Genomic DNA, 23,758 nt, shown 5'->3' on the forward strand with positions numbered 1-23,758 from the left:
CCGGGAATAGAACCAGGGGCCTCTGGATCTGTAGCCATGAACTTGGATCACTATACCAGAGAGGCGGTCGGAGAAATCTCAGGGCTAGGGACGAAACGAGGGGATTTCAATCCGCTGCAGGGGTAAGAAATTTTTTACCTGGGGTAAAGCGGGCTGTGCGTGAAGCCGACCACTCACCTCCATCTAGTGCCGAAGTCAAGAATAGTGGACCTATACCCCCATTCCCACATTCGTCTTCATGTCATAGTGCTTAATTAAGTACAGTAAGAAATTTACCTTTTACCTCACACGAGGTTTATCGGAAAGATCCCGGACTAGGTCAATAAAGAAATGCTGGCTTAACTTACTTAATTTTTGCTGCCATCTCCTACAAAGTAGTCTCCTTGGGAAGGTATACAGAGATCCCATAGTTTTTTCCACGCTTCAAAAACACCTTGGAAGTCCTTTTCCTTAATGCTGTCGAGTACCGCTTGCAGTTCCCTTTGAATGTCAGACATTGTTTCAAAACGTCGTCCCTTCAGTTTAATTTTCAATTTGGGAAAAAAAAAAAAAACGAAATTATAGGGGGCTAAGTCCGGGGAGTAGGGAGGATGGGGAATGGTAACAGTGCTCTTGTTAGTCACAAACTCTGTGATATTTTAGGGACGTGTGGGAAGTCGCGTTGTCGTGGTGAAAGAGCAATGTGACGCATTTTAAAATTTTCCTGGAAACTCCATAATTGATCCCAACGGAGTCTGCGAGCTCACGAATTTTTCGGCAACGGTGGAGTGTATGAGTTCTCGATTTTTTTTTTTTAATATTTTCTGTCATTTTGCTGGTGCTTTGCCTCCCTGAACGTTCATCATCTTCAACTGACACTCGACCTGCCTTGAAACGTGAATGCCATTCAAAAACCACTGTCCGGCTTGAAGAATGTTCTCCAAAAGCCTCGCGAAGCATTTCAAGGGTTTCGGTAGCCGATTTACCGAGCTTCACGCAAGAACTTGATGCAGACATGTTGCTCGATTTTGCCATCCATCGCAGACAAAACGAAACACGCAGTCGAAAATGCACTCGTGTAAAAGCAGTGCGTGTTCACAGCGCGGTGTCATGTGGCAGACTGATGGAAGAGGCTTGCGGAAGTGCTACCTTGGCCTGCTCTCTCATCTTCTTTCATCGAGGCAGTTGCAAAAATAAGTCCGGGAACTTTCCGATACCACCTCGTATTGTATTGAGTGAAAGCTTTTATGAACTACAGATTGTCACTGAAATCCACTGGTGTTATCGTAATATTTATATTAATATTACTATCACTACTATTACTATTAATATAGTTTTTATTGTTATTACTGTCCTGTATTGTTTCATTCATTTTTGTTTGATTATACCAACTCTGTAATATGCTCCTGTAGCTGTTCAGTTAGCACGTAGAAGTAACAAATTGAATAGTATTATTATTAATTAAATTACGTAGTATAGGTAGTCTCAGGATGTTGAATATACAGAAGTACCAATAAAATAAACAAATTAACTGTTGCTTCTTCCATACGTCTTCCATCACCGCCCTCATACCTCCTCCTCCCTTTCTGGGCCATGACACATGCGCTTGGCGATCGTCTGCTTCGAGAATCGTTGTTCAAAATTATTCCAATAGAGGGCGATAGAGTTGCATTTACGAAGAAGCGGTATGATCGTTATAATGTCAATGAAATGTCAAATGAGCATTGGTGTAGGAGAAGCTAAGCTATACTGCTAAGAGTAGTAATTATTTTTCTGGCATCTTGTCTTCAGAAACCAGCAATGAAGTATGACGTTTCAAACTTGTTGTATTATAAGTCAAGTGAATACGTCCATTAGCATACGGGTGAGAAATTACATACGGTGCGATAAATCTTAACGTCTTCCACATAAATCTGGTGTGTCAGAGAACATTTTTATCGGTACATTAACTTATTTTGTATTGAAGTCAGTTAGAGTGGCTAGTGTCAAAAGGGACCCACTTATTAAAATATCTGTAGTATCCAGTGCACGGGATATTGAAGCTGTTGTCTGGAGAAGACGAAATATAGTAATGAGTGATCAAGACGTGGATGATGTTGCTTTCTTGACAGGTAGGCCAAAGACGAATCTTACCTTCAAGTTTAACACATAAGGTAGATATCGTAGAAGTCGTCGTTTGAAAGAGATGATGATTCTGAAGGCCCTGTTTCTAAGTAACGTATCATTGATGTCATTGCAGGTGATAGTCAAACTGGCATCAACAAACGAAGTCTCTATGAGCATAATGGGGTTGCTGTATGCTCTCAGAAGAGGGCAATGTTCATTGCAACAATTGTATTTGCTACGCTGTTTGTCATATCTCTCATCATTGCATATGCAGGGCCCCAAAATGGTAATTATTTTAAAGTAATTTTAAATGTGAAGATTCTTGGGAAGAATCCATTTGATAAAATGTAATTGTAATATTGTCTAACTATCTGGTCTTACAGAGTGCCCTTGTGCAGGAGAGAAACCCCATGACTTGGGAGAAGAGACATTGTCAAACTCTACAGGACAAGCAGTACCACTTGCAACCAATGGTGAGGTGTTCCCATGGAACAATGTTCGGCTTCCGAACTTTGTTCGACCTACTCGGTATACCATTACAGTTCACCCAAATCTTACAACACTGGAAGTCAAAGGTAAGCAGTTTCATAATATTACAAATTGTGTGCTATGTTATAGTTTATATTGAGCTGTATGAATATGAATTTATATGTTCTGTAACATTCCACACCAAATGTGAGAAATCCTGTAGTTAAAGTTTGAATATGAAATGGAACAAGATTAGAATGTAACTGACTGCTCACTATATCTAGTTAGTGTTTGTAGGAGAAGCAATTTTTGTTTAAGGAGACAAGGAAAACTTCTTACATTAATTCCAGTAATTTGTCCCTTAAACCCAGTCTCCCACTTGGCATCTTGAAAATGATATTTTCCTGAAAAGTCATAAATCAGAGATTTTTTTTTCCATTGACTCATTGTTAGGATGGGATTGCTCTTCTGTGGTGAGCTTGGCAATATTAATAATTGTTTCTCAGATATGGAGAGTCATGGACAGCTGACAAGGAATTATACTACTACTACTACTACTACTTACTACTACTACTACTACTACTACTACTACTACTACTACTACTACTAACAACTCCAAACAATAAAAAATAATTTTGTTACAAAATGTTAAGAAGGGCCTCAGACTTGAGGGCTTTTTGAACATGGCAATGAACCTTCAGGTTCTATAAATGTTGGGAAATTCATGAATAACTGTGCAACTGGTGGCTTCTCAACAAGGGCTCATCTCCATGGAGTTAGTTATTTATTTAAAGGTGAAGTGACATTGTATTAACACAGAAAAGACATTTAAATACATAAATATAATGTAACACTTACTGTTATACTCAAATCTCCATATGGGAGGTCAAGATGTCCAATTTTCAGAATGACTGAGGGTGATGTGCAGGACACAGAGGAAACTGCATACATGTGGGAACACAGTATGTAAATATTGAATGCTCTGAATGTGAAGACCATGGACATGAATGAATGAATGAATGAATGAATGAATGTACAAGGGGTGGGCCCTCTTGGCCCTTGCACCACGACCACAGTTATCTATTGTGCTTCCCCTTTTGATTATCCCCTCAGCAATCCTGCGCTTCATTTGAAGTGCAGGATTTTTGTACATGGGGACATCAAAATAGTCACTTGGTTCCATAAAGTATTGACTATTGACCCAAGAGATGTAATCTTAAATAAGCTAAGGCCTCACATTCACACGGGTTATGTGTGGCTGTTTCATTTTCTTCTTGACCCCTCTCACAAGTGGGACTATTACTTAGTCCCAGTTTGAAGAGGTGTCCTTTAAGGTGACAGTGTCCTGTAAGTAGTCCTACCACCCATCGTAGCTGGTTCCTGTTTAACTTCAACAGTTTTTTCGCTCTTAGTAGAGGGTCCTTATGTGAGTCCCTTTGCTTGCATGAGCCCAGTCAAGGATCCCCAGTATTTCTTGTGATTCATATTTGTCCAGTCCCTGATTGCCTTTCAGGCAACTCCTATAGAGATGCCACAGGCTGGTTCAGGTCCTATGAATGGAAAGACCGTGGACATACTGTAATACATGAACTAAAGATGTGCGGATTGGGCTGTAGCTATATATAGTACTGACAGGATATGAGAGATACTTCCAAATAAGGTGTATGTACTGACATGTGTGTTGGAGTAATTCTGACCAAATGTAGGCCTATAGTTCGTACCCTTCCTGCTTCATGATCAGGAAATTCTTACTCTAAATTTCAGTGGAAGAACATGTTCACACTGAGGTATCCTTAGGCCTTACACGTGAATCCCAAGTTAGTAATTTGAAACACACTATGCAGGCTTTATTCTCTTCCCTCTCAACTTCTCCACCTCACAAACCACAACTTTACTTACATCTCCCATAACCTGTACCTTTTTCTTTTTTGTTAAATTTCAGAATACCTTGCTACCTTACTATTTTTCAAGGCAGTTTCTTGCGCTTCTGTGATTCTCTGTACTGCATAAGTTAGAGTGTGATCTTTTTTGTCATTTTCACTCATCTAGATGGAGAGGCAGCATGTTCCTCTAAACTACTGGTAAGCTTCTACAAGCCTACCGTATGTCCAGAAAGTATCCGACTTTATTTTTTTCCGCTGTAAGTAATGGCCAGAGGGGCAAGGAAACTGAGCGTAGTGGTAGAAGGGACTTTCATGTGCATGCGTGATTTTTTGCTGACTCGCAACACTGCCAGATAGCGAAGTGGTGTAACACATGTTCGTTGCATTCTCGTTTCGCTCAAGATGACAGAACGCTTGGAGCAATGATACTGCATTCAGTTTTGTCAGAAACTTTGGGATACCCAAGCAGAAACATTTCGCAAAATTCAGCAGGCTTTCGCTGATGATGCAATGGGGGTCACTCAAATTAAAGAGTGGTTCAACCACTTTAAACATGGCCGTATGTTGGTGGACAGTGAGCAGCGTTCTGGGAGACCGTCAGTGAGTTGAAATGCTGATGTCATTGAAAAACCGCGGATGCTGATCATAGAGGACCGTTGTTTGATGAGGCTGGGATCAGCAGAGGTTCCACAAACACAGTTTTAACAGGATTTGGGCATGTGAAGAGTGGGGGCAAAATTTATGCCCAAGCTGCTCTCGCTGGAGCAGCAACAACTCCGTCTTGAGGTCACGCAGGACATGCTGGAGTGTGCCAACAGGGATCCTGAGTTCCTGGAGACTTTGATCACTGGTGACGAGTCGTGGATGTATGGATATGACCCGGAAACCAAGGTCCAGGCATCACAATGGAAGCATCCAACATCCCCGAGGCCCAAAAGAGCACGACAGGTTTGGAGCAATGTGAAGGTGATACTGACTGTTTTTTTCAATTACCGGGGTGTTGTGCATCAAGAGTATGCACCACTAGGCCAGACTGTCATTAAGGAGTACTATCAAGAAGTCCTCCGCCATCTTCGTGATGCAGTTCGGCGCAAGAGACTGGAGCTGTGGGACGCACGCAACCGGAAGCCGCATCATGACAATGCCCCAGCTCATCCATCACACGTGCTCCAGGGCTTACTGGCCAAGCACGGCATTCTGCACGTTTGCCAGGCTCCCTACTCTCCTGACATGGCTCCTTGTGATTTCTGGCTGTTCCCGAGATTGAAGACACCGCTAAAAGGCTGCCATTTTGACAGCCACAAGGACATCATACGGAACGCGACGGCACAGCTGCACGCCATTCCAAAAGAAGCCTTCCAGAATTGTTTCTAGCGATGGAAGGACTGCTGGGCTAAGTGTGTGGAGTCACAAGGGGCCTACTTTGAAGGCAATTAGGTAGTGTAACCACCCATATACAGAACTTTTTTTTTCCCGGCCCAAGGCCGGATACTTTTTTGACAGAGTAGTACATAAGTATCATAAAGCAGGAGACCACAATCTCAGTTTCCACCACTGCAAAGACCTCAGTCTCTTCTTTTTGCTGGTTAAGTTTTGCTTTTGTTAAGTTACATTATGTTGTCAGGTTGTGTTAGTTGTCCTTACCTTAATGTAAGAATTCCAAGACAAAATCTTATACTGAGAAAGTGTACAGAATCACAGATATTAATTTTGATAATATTGACACATGCAATATCTTCGGATACATTTAACTTCATTGGCTGTGTTTTGCAGTATTGTTACAGCACAAACGCATGGTCAAGTTGGCCAAATGCTGCACTATTTCAATGCTGATACCGTGTACCCCAAGTTAAAAGCTGGTTGCCAGCCCCATAGTACCTGGGAAAATTTCTAATCTTCTGTTCCGTAACAATAAGGGTTAGACATATTCATGAATTCTCTTATCACAATATGTCTCACTATATTGAAATTGCTCTGCTTTTCAGGTCAGGTGACAATAGAATTTCATGTAGAAAAAGAGACCAATTTTATTGTCTTCCACAGTAAAAATCTGACAATAACAGAAAAGGTAAGCATTGTATTCAACTTTTGCATCTGATGTGTACATATACATATATATAGGCATTGTGTATGACCATGTGCTGGATTATGATTTAGGAAGAGCTTTCTGTCTAACGTTGGTACTCATCTAGGAAATGAATATAATTAAGAATAGCTATAGTAATGAGTATAAGTATTCCAGAGTTGTTAAATGGGTTCAAGTGAAGTGCATTTCTTTCTCTTTTTATTTGGCTTTTTAGGCTTTCCTGTTTCTGAGTTCTTTTTGTTTGTTTTTTAACATTACTGTCAGTATCCATACCATACAGCATTGATGAAAGGATTATTATTATTATAATTATTATAATAATTATTAATGAATATGGAGCAGCTGGTGGAGGGAGAATTGGCAGGTGAAACTGAAGTACTTGAAGAAAACCTGCCCCAGTGCCCCTTACTCCACCACATAGCCCACTTAACCTGACTTTGGATCGAACCCAGGCCTTTGTAGCAGGTCTCCACCTCCCCATATTTTAGGTGTAAGATTATAAGGATGCTACTTTTCTTCTCAAATTTTAATGCAATTGAGAATGCTTGTAGACTCTTTAAGATTTATGTAGAAATGTAGTATATGGCTGAGTAAATTTAATCTTTATGCCTTGGAATGTTATAATTAATGCTGATGTAATTTCATACAAAAGTAAAGTAGACAGTCATACATACCAATTTGTCAAGTATGGAATTTTTTGATGTAATTATGGCTCAGTTATGAATGATTACAGTCTTCTGGGATGTGACACTATGTAGTCTGATTCATGTTTACTGATGTTCTGAAGGTACGTGCTGGCCAAGAATGGATGCAGTACCTTCCTCCAGAACATCTGTAAACATCTCCTTGTCCTCATAATGTCACTTCCCAGAAGATAATAATCTTCACGGTCACCACTGTGACAACTTCAAATCTCTCATGCTTATGTTAGTATAGTTAACTTGTCATATACTAATAACAAGTATGACTTTCAGGTGCAGTGTTATTTCATGGGACTGACTCATTGATCTTCTCCTAATAGTTGTAATCTTTCAGCCATCCATCCCGTTGCAATACTAACCTAATTGAACTTGATAAAATGAAAATCTTCTCCTAATAGTTGTAATCTTTCAGCCATTCATCCCGTTGCAATACTAACCTAATTGAACTTGATAAAATGAAATGCTTTCTGCTACACTTAACGTACATAGAGCAAATACTCCACGACATTATACTGTGATATACGCTGGACACTTCAGTTTATTGGTCTGAAAGTGTCTGGATTATTTTAATTTAAATGGCATGTCGAAGGGCTGAATTTGTTAAATACAGTTCCGAGGCCATCTAGTCTATTAATTCAGGACAGAAAGGTTTAACTTTCTTGTATGTTGGGTTTGTGTAAGGATACGTAAGTGTAAAATAAAACTCAGATTTTAATCAAGACTGTGCATGTCTAACATAATGTGGATATATGCTAAAAAGATTGAAATACATTGGTCATCCATGACATAGAATCCTTCAAAATTTGGATAAAGTTGGTTCATGAGACAGTCATTGGTAGATCAGATACTTTTCAGTTAATTGTACTTCTTTATTTTGATAAAATTAGTGTGTGTCTAATACTGCACCTGTAAAATGTATATTTGGCATGGTGGTAAAGCTTTATACATATTTAATCTTGTAAGTAGAAATAACTGGGTGATTAGTTTCATGTTCGTCCTCTTCAGACCTTCCAGTTTCATTTTGAATATACTCTTAAATGAAAATTATTTTGGAGTCAGAATTAGTCTTCACTGTGAAACGAATCTTAATCTGTGTAAGAAATTAATGATAATTGATGTTTTTTTCTTTAGAATGTTCAGAATGGAAAAGGTCAGCTATTAAATATAACAAGACTGTTAGAATATCCAGCTGCCCAGCAGATGTACTTGCAAGTCAAGGAAAAATTCAGAAGGAGAGGTCATTACACCTTGAATCTTCGTTTCCAGTTTTGGCTTTCACGTGAGCTGGAAGGCTTCTATATTAGCAGTTATCACACAAAGGATGGTGAAACCAAGTGAGGATTCATTTCCTTTATTTTCCATATATCCATACAGGCAAAAATCCTAGGATGTGGAAATAGTCCATTTGATTATAGATGTATACATGTAATAGATTACATAAGTCACACAACTAAAATAACACACACCAGTTAACTAACATAGGTAATATAAAAAAAAAACAAAACAAAACAAGAGCTTATTACAATTGTAACTAAACATAATTTAAAAAGTGCATTACTATAAAAACTTAAAATTAATATAATTTTCCCATAAATCAAAATACATTGATACAGGACTCGTCATATACATACATACACATCCTCCACTTTCCATAAACATCCATACAGGGAACAAACCCAGGATGTGGAATTAGTCATCAAAGACATACACAAAGTCACACAAGTCACACCGCGAAGATCACCCACATTAATTATCTAGCACATACAACAATACAAGGCAAAAAAAGTAAACAAACATAAGTCACAAGTAGCCACAATACAACTCCTCACATCACCCTTACCAACTATATTAAAATGTGGCGTTAAGCATTCAAATTTATGTGCCTTTGTAATTAAAATACTCATTTAATGTATAAAAAGAGTTAGCATGTAAAAATCTTTTTAGGGAACGTTCAAAGGATTTCTGGTTATTAGATAATTGTTTCAGCTCTTTAGGCAGATGATTGTAGATTTTTATACCAGAATAATATGGACCCTTTTGAACTTTAGTAAGAGAAGTACTCGGGGGAAATAGGTTAACATTTTGTCTGGTACCAATATTATGAACCTCCGTATTTCTTGTGAACAAATGCATGTTATTTGTAGTGTGTTGCATTAAGGAATATATGTATTGCGAACACAAAGGCAGAATTTTCATTTCCTTGAAAGAGTCTCTACATGAATCTCTTTTCTTTAATCCCATCATAATCCTTATAATTTTCTTTTGGATCATAAAAAGTTTCGTCATGTATGAAGAATTGCCCCAGAAGATAATTCCATATGTCATCACAGAATGTATATAAGCAAAATAAATCATTCTTAAGCTACTTAATGATATCATAGGCTTAACTGATCTCATGAGAAAGCAAGACGAACTCAATTTTGTAACCAGGTAATCAATATGATACTTCCAACACAGCCTATTATCAATATTTAGGCCTAAAAATTTAATACACTCTAAGTTAGTTGGTAAATTTTGATCAATATTATTATGCATATTATGATCCTCATAGTTCATTAAAGTGAAATGGAGAGTGTGGGTTTTATGAATATTTAATTTTAGCAGATTGGTTCTGAACCATGTATTAATATTGTAAAATATTCTGGTCATGGCTGATTTGTAGTCAGCGTATTCCGGATTAGTCACAATTATACTTGTATCATCTGCATATAAGAATATGTTTGTTCCATTAATTGAAACCTTAGTTATGTCATTTATATACAAGAGGAAAATAAGTGGGCCAAGAATTGAACCTTGGGGTACGCCAAATTTTACTTCTGCCCAACTAGACGAGCTATTAATAGAACTGTTAGGGACAAGGGTTACTCTTTGATATCTTCCATTCAGGTAAGATTTAATTAAGGCACCAAATTTGCCAGTTATTCCATAAAACTCTAATTTTTTGATAAGTATATCATGATTGATGCAATCAAAGGCTTTGTGTAAGTCGCAAAATATTCCTCCAACAAACTGTCTATTATTCATTGCTTTTAGTATTTCCTCTATTAATTTGAAAGATGCTTTCTCTGTAGATGAATTAGGTCTAAAACCATATTGATTATTGTCCAATATAAGATTATTGTCTATATGTTCATACAATTTGTTATAGATAACCCTTTCAAGAACCTTAGAAAAGGCTGACAATAATGAAATAGGCCTATAGTTGGCTGGTTCATATTTATTACCACTTTTGAAAATTGGCTTAACGACAGCAAATTTCATTCTGTCTGGAAACGTTCCCTGGGCAAGGGATTGGTTACAAATGTAAGTTAGTGGCGAAGTTATATATGGCATACTTGCTTTTAAAATTCTAGTGGAAATTTCATCATAACCATGTGAAGACTTGGTTTTCAAAGATTTGATTATCTTTCTAATCTCAGCAGTTGAGACATACTGCCATTTGATAGATTTAAAGGTAGACGTGTATTTATTGCCCAGATAGTATAATGGGCTGATGTTGGTTGGAGTTTTGTTATTGTTTAAATCATCTATAATTGTCTGAGCTACTGAGGTAAAATATTCGTTAAGTACGTTTGCAATGCACTTTTTATTCTGTATCATAATGTTATTGACTTTCAGCGACTGGGGTTCATCCTTCTGAGTTTTAGATCCAGTCTCTTTTTTAATAATTGACCATGTAGTTTTTATTTTATTATAAGATTTTGAAATTTTATTATCATAGTGTACTTTCTTAGCCTCTTTAATAACTTTAGTAAGTACTTTACAGTATTTCTTATAATACAGTTTAAAATGTGGATCATCATCTTGTCTATATTTAATATACAACTTCCTCTTTTTTTCACAAGAAATTCGTATCCCTTGAGTCATCCACGGGTTACATTTAAGTTTGGAAGTAATAATTTTCTTTTTTGTAAAACATGAGTAAAATATTCTCAAGTAAGTATTAAGAAATACATTAAAAGTATTGTTTACATTGTCATTTGTAAAAACATCATCCCATAGTTCATAGCTTAGCATTTCTTGAAATTTAATTATATTATAATTACTATAATTTCTCATGTACTGAGGATTACCTACTTGTTCGGATGATATTATATTATCAATTATTATCATTTGAGCATCATGATCAGATAGTCCGTTAATTATTGGTTTAACTGTATAATTTCTAGTCTTTTTTATATATATGTTGTCAATAGCAGTTTTTGATACCTTAACAATTCGTGTTGGAAAATTAACCGTGCCTATTAGATTGTAAGTATTTAAGAGCACATCAAGTTGTTTCCTTCTATCGCAATTTTCTAGATAATTTATATTCACATCACCACATATAACATATTCGACTTTATTATTATGTAGGATATTTATTAAGTGTGAAGTTTCAGGTTTCATATTTATTAAGTTGTTTGGAAGATGAATGCAGTGAACACATATCCATTTGTTGCATGTCACAACAAACTTGAAAGTTTGCATCACCATGCTTCATTCATCATCTACACATGAGCCCAGCATACTAACCTATGATCTACATTATATTTTACTGGATTATAAACCTGCATCATCTAAGTGTAACATTAAAACACTAGGTTTGTTTCATATAGGCAGAGGTTTATTGTGCTGCTAAATATAAGGGACCCAAGACTTAAGTGTCAGATTTTGCAGACATAAGCTACAGGCATAGGTTTTATAATGTTTTGTTGCAAGCAGGAGGCAGAGAATGTTGTGCCTTTGCAAAGTATTGTCAAAGTGCAATATGCTGGTAAACAGGTGGTGTCAGATTTTGCCTAATGAAATTCAGGTGGGAGATCTCATAACATTGTATCACTTTTAGCTTTGTTTCTTTTGGTTGAATAGTCGGTCATTCACACGAAGAGTTGTGTCTTTTAGGCCATAATGGAATGTAAGAAAAAAAAAGGGCAAAGCCCTCCCTGTAACAGGCCATGGAGGCCCATATGGTTGCGGGACATTGAGGCTTACAGATTTATTACACAGTCAGCTTACAGATGGCGGTAAGGTTGTCAGCCTTATGCACCGGCTGCCCTCTATCCCCCAGGAAGATTCCTGGTACTCATTTCTGTTAGAGGTTGATTCAACTCCATTGCCATAATACAGCTGGAAGGATTAGGTCAATTGAAAAATCCAGTGACCTCATCAGGAATCAAATGTGTGACCTTCTGGCTTCTAGCATAGTGCCTCAACCAGCTATGCTATCACATATCCACATGATACCATGTAGCCCGTTAATAATTAACCAGCATATGTTGTCTCCATCTTCAGGATCAAAGAATAAGCCAAGCAAGCTTGCAGCAAACAGCTCTGCCTGCTTCCTACTTTTTGCTGGTTACTTACTTGGCTTATACTTTGATCCTGAAGATGGTGGCGATATTTCCCTTCAAAATCTAAGCTAATTTTCAACAGACTTCATTACATTATATCCCAGAGGCTAGAACTTTTCATAATTACTGCTGTCTGAACCTCAAATCATACACAGTCACTCGCATGGCGCCATGTTTTAGTCCTAGTTTGGATGTAGACATTATACTTTGTACAAATATGTTGCCTGAAAATGATGAAAAACTGCAAGAAATATATAAAATTTGATTTTGTGAATAAGCGTAGTGGATTGTCAAAGGCCTTCCATTTTGCCAAACATTGTGTTTTCCATCTTCGTTGTCATTAACCCTGGCCAGAGTTGTACACTAAACATTACCATGAAAACCCAAGGACAAGAATTACCATAAATATTCTTACAGATTTCAGATAATCTGATAGTAAATATATCATAATCCATTTATGTATTATATTTCAGTTGTTATGAAATATTAATTAATTTTGCTCAAATATATACTTTTCAAAACTTCTTTCTTTTATAATCATAGCATTTTATTAGTGTTAACATATAAATACAGTACATTTAATAATCCTTGATTAATTATTTCCTTCATTTAATGTTTAATTTCGATGTTTGCAAGTCGGTTAACTCGCCATTAAATTATCTCCATTTAAGATCTTCTCAGTTTTTTGTTCAAATCTTCTAGTCTGCAAAGGAACCTTAAATAGGAATTTCACTCATTAACGGTGAAACACTCTGGAGATCGAAATGTCTGTATTAGTAGCAATAATAGTGGTAGTATGCATTAGTAGAAATGTTATGTTTATGTTACAAAAATGGCTGCAAGCTGAAGAATATGTAGTGGTATGGGACAGATAGCTGTCGTGATATATACGTATATTAGTAGACAAGAACGCACAAAATTACTTTCTGACATAGTTTTTCATTTGTGTTATTACATTGCAGATATTTAGCAACTACACATTTTGAACCGACATATGCCAGATCAGCTTTCCCTTGCTTTGATGAGCCACAGTTCAAAGCACGATTCAAGATGTCAATATTCAGAGATAGGTTCCACATAGCCCTCTTCAACATGCCTGTCATCAACACAGAAGATGCTGGCTTCTACATGGGGACTGGTCTGGTTAGCTTGTTATAATCATAATGGATTGTGTGTTTAATTGGAGTGAGAATATGTTTCAGTATTACACTTAAGTGTGTTAGTTTTCTTCTCAGTGGTAACTTTATGTGTGGGCCACAATGTGCTCAGTCCTATTTACTTACTCTTAATGTCATTGTGAAGTGATTTTGAAAGCAGAAAGAAGTAGTACCTAAAATAGTACATGCAGGGAGGGATTTTGAATGCCAGTCCTGGGTGATTCCCCACAATATGCCACTCTTTGCATAGGTGTTAACGATTTTTTGCAAGCCATGTAATTTCTTCAACAGTACCTAAACTGCTCTTCTCCAATCCTTACTACACCAACACCCATGACCAACTGCGTAACCTTGAATCAAAGACTGGAATATACTTATGAGGAATTTACTAAGAGAATGTAGAACCTGTAGTAGCGGGTTTAACGTACAGATTTGGACTTTTGTATCATCTTGACTTACCAAAAGATATGGGGTCTAAACCTGTCCATTCCTCTCAGAATTCTTTGTTGTGTAAAACTGGATGAGGACAAGCTTTCTTGTTGTTTCTCTTTCTGTATACTCTGCTCTCCATTATGCACTGATGTCAGCTGTGGTAAAGTTGTATTCTATGTCGATACCATTGTTTGTACTTCATCATTATTAAGAAGATTTCCAGCCTTCTGCTTTTTCCCAGATTAGTTGCTAAATATGTTACCAATAATACTAGTCAATAACATTATGAAATCATAAAAGAAAATTAACTTTAAAATTAATTCTATTGTGCCAATTCCATATCTGCACATGAAGGTCCTCTGTCATGTTGCAGTTATGTATGTGGTGTGTTAAAAAAGAATCAAACCTTTGGTCGGCAGAAATACATTTATTGATTTGGAGGTACAAAACCCTAATCCCCTTCAAAATAGTCTCCTTGGTAATAAACACACTTCTCCCAGCGCTTCCGCCCTTGTTGGAAATACTTCTCGGACGTGTCCTTTGGAATGGTGATCAGCCGGACCGTCACATTCCGCATGATGTCTTCCCTTGACTCAAATCGGGTTCCTTTCAGCGGCATTTTCAGCTTGGGAAATAGCCAAAAGTCACATGGAGCCATGTTGGAGGAGTAGGGAGCCTGACAGACCACAGGGATGTTGTGTTTGGCGACAAAAGTCTGAATCAGATGCACAGAATGGGCGGGTGCATTATCGTGATGGAGCTGCCAAGTTTTTGCTGCCCACAGATCCAGTCGTTTGCGCCGCACAGCATCACGAAGGTGATGCAGGACCTCCTGGTAGTATTCCTTTGTGATGGTTTGGCCACGGGAGTCGAAGAACATGACCTTGACATTGCTGCGGACTTGCCATGCTCTTTTTGGCCTCGGGGATGTCAGATGTTTCCACTGTGATGACTGCATCTTGGTTTCTGGGTCGTACCCATAAACCCGCAACTTATTGCCTGTGATCACGGTGTTCAGAAAGTTGGGGTTACTGTTTGCATTGTCCAGCATGTCCTGTGCGATTTCCAGATGGCGTTGCTTCTGCTCCATTGTTAGCAGTTTCGGTACGAATTTCGTGGACACTCTCCTAATGCCCAAATCTTCGGTCAAAATTGAATGTACCAATCAAATGCTTACGCCTATCTCGTTCGCAAGTTCTCAGACTGTCATACGATGGTCCTCCATGACCAAAGTCCACAGTTGCTCAATGACATTCTCATTTCGGCTTGTTGAGGGGCTGCCTGAACGCGGTTTGCTCTCCACTGATGTGCGGCCATCTTTGAAGCGGTTGTACCACTCCTTTATCTGTGAGTTGCTCATGGCATCGTCCCCAAAAGCCTGTTGAATCTTGCGAATGGTTTCCACTTGGGTATCGCCAAGCTTTTGGCAAAATTTGATGCAATATCGTTGCTCATGTTGTTCCGTCATTTTACACCTTACTGGATTCCTACGAGCCCTCACTACATGTCCTCGCTCATAGGCCGACTGCCAGCGACTGACACTTTCTGCGGGCAGGAAAAAATTCACGACTGCGCATGAATGTCCCCTCCACATCTCCACCAAAGGGAGCCTCCTGCGCTTAATTGGTTTACGCGGGAAAAAAGAAGGTTCAATACTTTTTGAACACACCATGTATAATGAATTTTGAGCCAGAATAGCACTTTTTTCTCTGCTTTGTGTTCCTGGTGTTCTTTTAATCTTTGTTAACCTTAATGTGAGGAATGATATTTTATTAGTGAATTACAATTTATTCTTATTTAAATAATGTAATTATTTAAAACTGCTAAGTGGTATATAGTTCATGTGGCTTGCATATAGAGAAAGAATCTAACAACAAATCTGTGCTTGTTACAGCTCTTTTACTCAGTTTTATGATCATCATGCCTGATTTATTCAATAGCAGCTGATTTTATATGTGTTATCAAAAAAGAAGTAAAATATTTGTGCATTGTATTTATCCTTATACACCTGCTTGAACATTACTTAACATCAGCAGTTAACACAATGTCAGAAACTAACTAGATAACTGCTTAACCAACATAAACTGAGTTCAGTCATCAAGCAACAGTTGAATATTCATTCCATCTGCAGAAATGAAACTAAACTGTGTATAATTTCAGTTACCATGATGACAGCAGCTTCAGACACCATTAGTGCTTTGCTGTAAACTGTGTTGTAGATATATGAATTTAATATTAATCATCGAATCCATACCATTCTACTATAATTGCTAAATATATATGTAAAATTGTTATAAAATTAAAATCTGATATGAACTGACTGATGTCGTTACAAGAAATGAGGACACTCCACATAACTCTGTAAAACCAAGAATATATGGTCAGTCTTACTTAGTTTTCTCATTTTGATCTCTTGAGTGCCACACCTGGATGTATTCTAATAGCTGCAACTGGTAATTTTGCAAGTTACAAATTATCACATTTTAATCAGTTCTGATATATTTTAATATGTATTGAGGTACTCATAATTAAATTATGTATGAAGCTCTGATACCCATTAAATGTACACCTGTTTTTAAGAGACGTTGATATTTACTTTTGTTTGAAATATTTAATTGAGTGTAGAATTAAAAATGTTATAATTGTTACAGTTACGTGATGATTTTCAAGAATCTGTGGAGATGAGCACATACCTAGTAGCATTTGTTGTTTGTGACTACAAGCGAATCACAAAACAGACTCAAAAGAAGGTCTCTGTGTCAGTATATGCACCTAATGAAATGATATCCCAGGCCAGCTTCGCACTCTCAACTGCAGCAGATGCAATGGATTTCTATGAGGAGTTCTTTGGCATCCCTTATCCACTGCCAAAGCAAGGTAAATTCAAATTATTGCCTGTTATTTTATAATGGATGTGACATGTTCAAGCGTGAAGAGCATATGTAATAGATAAAAAAAGGGTAAAGTTATTTCTTATAACAGGCAATGGAGGCCCATAAGGTTGTGAGATGTCAAGGTTCCCACATTTTATAGACAGATGGTGGTGAGGTTGTTGGCCTTATTCTCTGACTGCCCTTTACCTCCAGAAAGATTCCTATTACTCTATTCTAATAGATGCTAAGTTATCCCAGGACCATAGTGCAACTGGAAGGATTAGGTCAATTGAAAAATACAGTGACCTCATCAGGTATCAAACCCATGATCTTACAGCTTGTGCCATGTTGCCTTGACCAACTATGCTACCTCATGACCCCACGTAATAGATAATGTGTATTATATTCCTGTCAACACAACACTATTTCCAGCAGATGGAGTTTGCTGTCTAGGATGACATGTTTTGGCACATGTGTACCATCTCCAGGTCCGGTTTTTAGTTCCAGCTAATCTGTCATATACTTAGTATATATTTCCGTGTAAGCTGAGTGGATCCATCAGCTTGTTGTACAGTTTATATGAAGTATACTATAATGGGTTTGTTATTGATCTATTGCTTAACACTATAGTTTTGTGGTCACTCTGATCCCTAACCTTATAAAGTGTTCCTTCTTTAGTCTGCTGCCGATTTTGCATGAAAATGGCACTTCACAGGTACACATTCCACTAACTCTTTGTTATTGTTTTAATCAGATTTGATTGCCATTCCTGATTTTGCTGCTGGAGCAATGGAAAACTGGGGATTGATCACCTACAGAGAAACTTCTATCATGTATGATGTGGATGAGACATCAGCAGCAGGCCATCAGTGGGTTGCTGTTGTTGTAGCACATGAACTGGCACATCAGGTACTGAAGTCATAACAAGTAGTTGTTGCTTAAATATCTTCATGTACTTGACTCATAGGCCAGGAATAAATATTATTTGTGATCTAGATTGTAGTTAGTTTCACCACAAATCAAATTTTGACAGCGGGAACCCAAGGTGTTTCTAAAGACCCTATTTTGTTTAAAAGGAGCTGGGATATAATCAGTCAGTATAGCAGTCAGCTACGGGCTCAGTGGCTGGGGTTTGACTCCCAGCAGGGGCAAGAGATTTCTCTCTACTTCACAGCATCCAGACTGGCTCTGGGACCCACCCAGCCTTCTATCCAATGGGTACTGAGGGCTGTTTACCCATAGGTAAAGTGGCTGGGGCATACAGGGTGTCCCAGGAGGAATGTGCCAAACTTCAGGAAGGTGTTCCTTATGTTAAAGTATGCCAATATAACCCAAAACACCTATGTCCATAGTTGAACGGTTACGGAGATAATGACCCGAGAAAAGTGTGGTCTTCTGGCGGGTCCATGCACTGTACCTGTCAGCTGAGACGTCCTGTCTATGTTTGTCCTAGAGTGTAGTGATTCACACTAGCCGTAAGCTCATGTGCTACATACAGAGTATGTTGCGGCCGCGTCGTGAATGTTTGGTAAATTCGTTGTGCGGATTTGCTGAAATGCCTTTTGTGTTTTCACACGTGGAATATTGTGATATGCATTTTGTGTGTGGATTTTGCGGTGGCAATGCACGTGCTGCTGTTGAAGAATACCAAAGGCGTTTTCCCGATCGAAGGATTCCATCTTGAAGTGTATTTACGTGAATTCACCAGACATTGCGTGATACTGGTTCTCTTCCGAGTGTTTCTGTGCCCTCTGAAAGAGAGGATGTACGAAGGATAAACACACGAGAGAACATTCTTGAGATGGTTCAGAGAAGTCCGCGTCCGTCCACTCGTAGAATGGCCTCTCGCATCGGCGTATCACGTATGCAGGTGTGGCGAATTTTGCATGATGAAGAGTTGTATCCTTACCATGATCAAAGGGTACAACATCTGGAACCAGGTGACCATGCTCAGCGTATGGATTTGTGCCACTAGATAAAAGCTCATCCCGAACTGTTAAATGTCATTTTATTCAGTGATGAGGCGTCTTTTACCCGGGACGGTGTAAATAATTTACGAAATGTGCATACGTGGTCCCATAATAATCCACATGAGATAATGGAAACGAAATTCCAAAAGAGATTTTCCGTGAATGTACATTTAATACAGTTATGTAATCGGCTTATACCAGAATGCTCAGTCAGCCATGTTACGTCAGCGCTTGCCAGTCATGTGTCATGTATAGTGCTTGGAACCCTAAGGACAACTATGACATGGCGTGCGAGTTTCTTTGTATTTCAATTTAATGGCTTCATGTCACTTACAATTTAGTTTGATGTTACGTACATTATTAACATTACAGAAACCACATGTTCCTGCCAGTTTTAATATGTATTTGGTAATCAACAAGTGTGTAACACCTGTCAAAGTTTCACATTTCTCTGGACATTATCTCCGTAATCGTTCAACTTTGGACATAGGTGTTTTGGGTTATATCGGCATACTTTAACATAAGGAACACCCTCCCGAAGTTTGGCACATTCTTCCTGGGGCACCCTGTATAGTTGACCACACATCCATCAAGTGCTGAGGTCAAGAATGGTGGAGCTATACTTCCACTCCCACATATGTGTCTATGGTATAGTGTAAAATTATTTTAGTACAGGGACAAGTTTACCTTTTTTACCTTTATCTGTTTTGTTTAAAAAGAAGGGAAACTATGGTAAGAAATTATGAAACCTAAATAACTGAGAGAGAGAAATACCACCCTCCAGCAAAGAGGAAGCAAGGTGAGTGGTGAGAAGAACTCGTAAACCTTGACTTTCTGATGTTTTCAGCTTGCATAGTGCATATGGGTGTTCGTTGGTAATTGCCTTGCCCTTTCACTCCTAGAGGACAGTTAGAGCAAGAGATTGCAGACACTATTGACAGCAGCACTATGTGTTATATAATTCAGTGAACTTTTTCAGTAATGAGCCAGCAGGTAGTAGTATACAGTGAAACCTCGTTAATTCAGACAAGTGTTTTCTTTGCACATTATGACCTCAAGAATCACATTGCTGCAGTCAGCAATTTGTACTAAAGGAACAGTACAAAAGAGAACACAAAAAAATAAGTTGATTTTTTTAACACAGCCTCGATAGCATTAAGTATATAGACTACCTAAAATGTTTTTAAGACTGATGTAAGAACTTATATCTTTAATAAATAAGATCTAAAAGTCTGTGACAATGGTATATGAATACAACTACTGTGTTTTTATTTAAAACCCCATCCTGTTTTTATTGCATATGATATCACGATTGTGGTAGATGTTACATTGGTGAAACAAGCAGACCTTTAGAAATACGCATTAAGGGTCACAAATATAACCTGACACAAGATCTGCTTGAAAAATTAAAATTAGCACAACATGTGTACAGAGAAGGCCACAAAATATGTTGGAAATAAGCGAAGGTCTTGCAGATTGTACCAAACACCACATACAGGAAATACAAGGAATCTTCCCAAATGTCTCTGGTAGATCATCCAACCAATCAACCCAGCTAGGACATCCCTCCCCTCTGGACTCCCATTATTGCGGCAGAAGTCAAAGACTACAACACCATCCAGTGTAGATTAAGTGGGAAAATTGTGTTTTTTATGTTGGTACCATACAGATAATGTATCTCTCTAGTGATGACATCTATTCTGACAGTACCATGATGCATTTGAAGTTTCTTAACATTTTTAATGTTTGTCTTAACTCATGCGGATGGTGTGCTGTGCTTGGTTTGTAGACCCAGTCTGTGTTGGTACAGGTGTCCAAAGATAGGGACTATTTCTGTTGATTGGGCCCAACTAAGTATGTTCCTCCTGAAGACAGAGACAGAATCCAGTCTTCAAAACATGTTTTAAATAAAATCAGGACGTTTTAAACAAAAACAGGATGGTAGATAATGTCTAGAAAAAAAGAAATAGTTGTACTTATATTTTAACATTTTATGACAAGTAAATTTATTTCGTGATATGCAGTCTAAGTTTCAAAATAAAGTTGTATTGCCTGAAAAGACACTTGAAGTCCATTTTATAACTTCCCTGAACATATTTTCAGTAGCACTTCTATAACTATGATTTTTCCTGATTTGGACAAGGGTTTGCTCCCAGTTAGTCTGAATTAGTGAGGTCTTACTCTAATTTGATTCCTAATATTGCCCTTCAGGCATAACTTATATCACTTGTTGAACTGTAGCCAGTGCCTAAGTGAACACTGCAGTTACCGTGACTAGGGTGAATATCTTGATTTCTAGAAGAACAGAATTCAGGCAATTGTGATTTATCTCAGAACCCACATATCCATACCACACCTAAATATTTCTTCAGCAATTCTAAGTAGATTTTTATTACATTCAGTTAGTTATCAGCTAATGTTCTGACATAGATATCAACCAAAGAAGTCAATTCTGCTGCCATGGAAGATTAATTTTTTCTGTTTAGTACTGGTCTCTACCTGTTAAGTATGTATCTACTCATATTAAGTTTGCTGGATGCATCATTATTTCAGTTACCTACTTGATGATTCGGGTCCAAGATAGCTAAGTCAGTATAGCAGTGGGCTACAAGCAGGATGACCATCAGTTCAGTTCCTGACAGGGACAAGAGATTTTTCTCTACTCCACTACATCCAGACTGGTTCTTGGGCCCACCCAGCCTCCTATCCATGGCATTCAGGGCGCTTTCCCCTGGGGGATAAAGAGGCTGGGCATGTACATGATCAGTCACCTCCTTGTAGTGATAAGGTTATGAATGGTGGAGCTATACCTCCACTCCTGTACATCTTCATAGTGTGGTACTTAAGCACAGGGATAACTTTACTTGATGATATAGGGTCTCATGTATGAATTGTGTTTTTTCAAAGTACATTCTCTGTTTAATTTTGAATGAGTGTTTGGTAATTGATGAGTTTTGGTTCTCTATTCTCTGTTCCCTACATTCTTTGGAACTTAAGTGACATGACTCAAACCCGAAAGCCAACATGCAGCATCAGACATGGCATGAAAGTTATTGTCACACATCAAGTGACTAGACATGGGGTTTGGATTGGCAACTGGATTTATTAGACTCTTACAGATCATAACTACATGTAATTATAACATTTTGCTGATTCACACACTTTATGTTTCACCACAGCATGCACCAGATCTTCTCAGTCTGCCGTGTCTTCACCAGTTGTCACCTGGTAACAGCTCCCAATGCTGTAGGTTCCTCAGCTTTCATGTTCATGGCCTTAGTGACCAGCAACTGTGTCACATGACTTGAATAGGTGTTGCCACCCAATGTTTTTAACAATGAACACTCATTTGCCTCCCACTTCTCTGTAAGGTAACAACAACAAAAACAACCTGAGGCTCAGGCTGACTTGTCTGCCCTCAGAACTCACTATCTGTCAGTTTTGGTTCCTGGTATATAGCCTTGGGGCCCACACCACAGAAAATACTGCTTCCAACAGTTCCTCTATTGTTGCATGTGCATTACACAACCATTCCCTAGCAATGGCCATCTCTCCAACTCTGCTGTTTCGCCTTTCAGGCATCATATCACAGTATTATACAGGACACTGTTTCTTTTGGCAGTGGTTTGGGAACCTGGTTACCATGAAGTGGTGGAATGATTTGTGGCTGAATGAAGGCTTCGCAAGCTATCTAGAGTACCTTGGAGTGGATCATATCATGCCCAGCTGGAAGATGATGGATCAGTTTATTCTGGACAAAACTCACCCAGCACTGAATCTGGATGCTCTGGCAAGCAGCCATCCCATCTCAGTAGCAGTGCATGATCCTGTGGAGATTGAATCTATTTTTGACATCATTTCATATAACAAGGTAATTGCTTCTGTTAAAACGTGTTTTTTATGGAAAGAAAGTGACTTTTTGTTGAACACTGACCTTTTTATATTTAAAAGCTTATGAATTTAACAGATTGCTTTCATATTCTGTTTATATACTTACTTACCTACTCATGGAGCTGAGCCCTTCTTGGGGAGCTGCCAAGTCTGCAGCTACTCAAGAATTTTCCAGCATTTTATGAAACCCAAAGGTTCATCACTGTGTTCACAAGAGCCCTCCACTGGTCCCTGTCCTGAGCCAGATCTATCCAATCCATACCATCCCATCCTATCTCTCTTAAGATCCATTCTAATATTGTCTGCCCACCTACGTCTTGGTCTTCCCTGTGGTCTCTTCCCTTCTGGCTTTCCCACCAATATCCTATATGCATTCCTCGTCTCCACCATTCGTGCTACATGACCTGCCCACCTCATCCTCCTTGACTTGATCATTCTAATTATACTTGGAGAAGAGTACAAGTTATGAAGCTCCTCATTATGCAGTTTTCTCCACCCTCCTCTGACTTCATCTTTCTTCAGTCCAAATATTCTCCTCAACAGCCTGTTCTCAAACAACCTCAGTCTATGTTCCTCCCTTAATGTCAGAGACCAAGTTTCACACCCATACAGAACCACAGGCAAAATTATAGTTTTGTATATTCTAATTTTTATGTTTTTGGACAACAGACAAGAAGACAAAAGGTTTATCTGTTTATGTATTGTGATAAAATTATGGTAAGAAAACTTGAGGTAATTCAGCATCACTGTCAAGTATAGAGTATAAAAAGATGGATTTGAAATTCATTCATCCTGATGGGCTTTTACAAGTTTGTTACATAAAACCAAATTTTTAGATCCACACACACACACACACACATATATATATATATATGTATA

At 38.2% G+C, this 23,758-nt stretch overlaps 1 protein-coding gene across 7 annotated transcripts in view; it reads left to right on the forward strand.

Moving 5' to 3' along the window:
* LOC111861941 (endoplasmic reticulum aminopeptidase 1) overlaps positions 1-23,758 on the forward strand; it is a 92,912-nt gene that overhangs the window by 41,621 nt on the left and 27,533 nt on the right. For 6 of the 7 annotated variants that reach the window (XM_023846926.2, XM_023846924.2, XM_023846931.2 and 3 more), the window contains 8 exons: positions 2,219-2,371; positions 2,469-2,660; positions 6,422-6,504; positions 8,355-8,557; positions 13,519-13,699; positions 16,797-17,022; positions 17,773-17,927; positions 22,611-22,859. In XM_023846926.2, coding sequence (XP_023702694.1) covers positions 2,219-2,371; positions 2,469-2,660; positions 6,422-6,504; positions 8,355-8,557; positions 13,519-13,699; positions 16,797-17,022; positions 17,773-17,927; positions 22,611-22,859 — 1,442 coding nt within the window. Of the gene's footprint in view, positions 1-1,651; positions 2,091-2,218; positions 2,372-2,468; positions 2,661-6,421; positions 6,505-8,354; positions 8,558-13,518; positions 13,700-16,796; positions 17,023-17,772; positions 17,928-22,610; positions 22,860-23,758 lie in introns of those variants that run through there. The other variant, XM_023846927.2, reaches the window with a different exon arrangement.

The sequence above is a fragment of the Cryptotermes secundus genome, unplaced genomic scaffold, assembly GCF_002891405.2.
Source record: "Cryptotermes secundus unplaced genomic scaffold, Csec_1.0 scaffold181, whole genome shotgun sequence".
NCBI lineage: Eukaryota > Metazoa > Arthropoda > Insecta > Blattodea > Kalotermitidae > Cryptotermes > Cryptotermes secundus.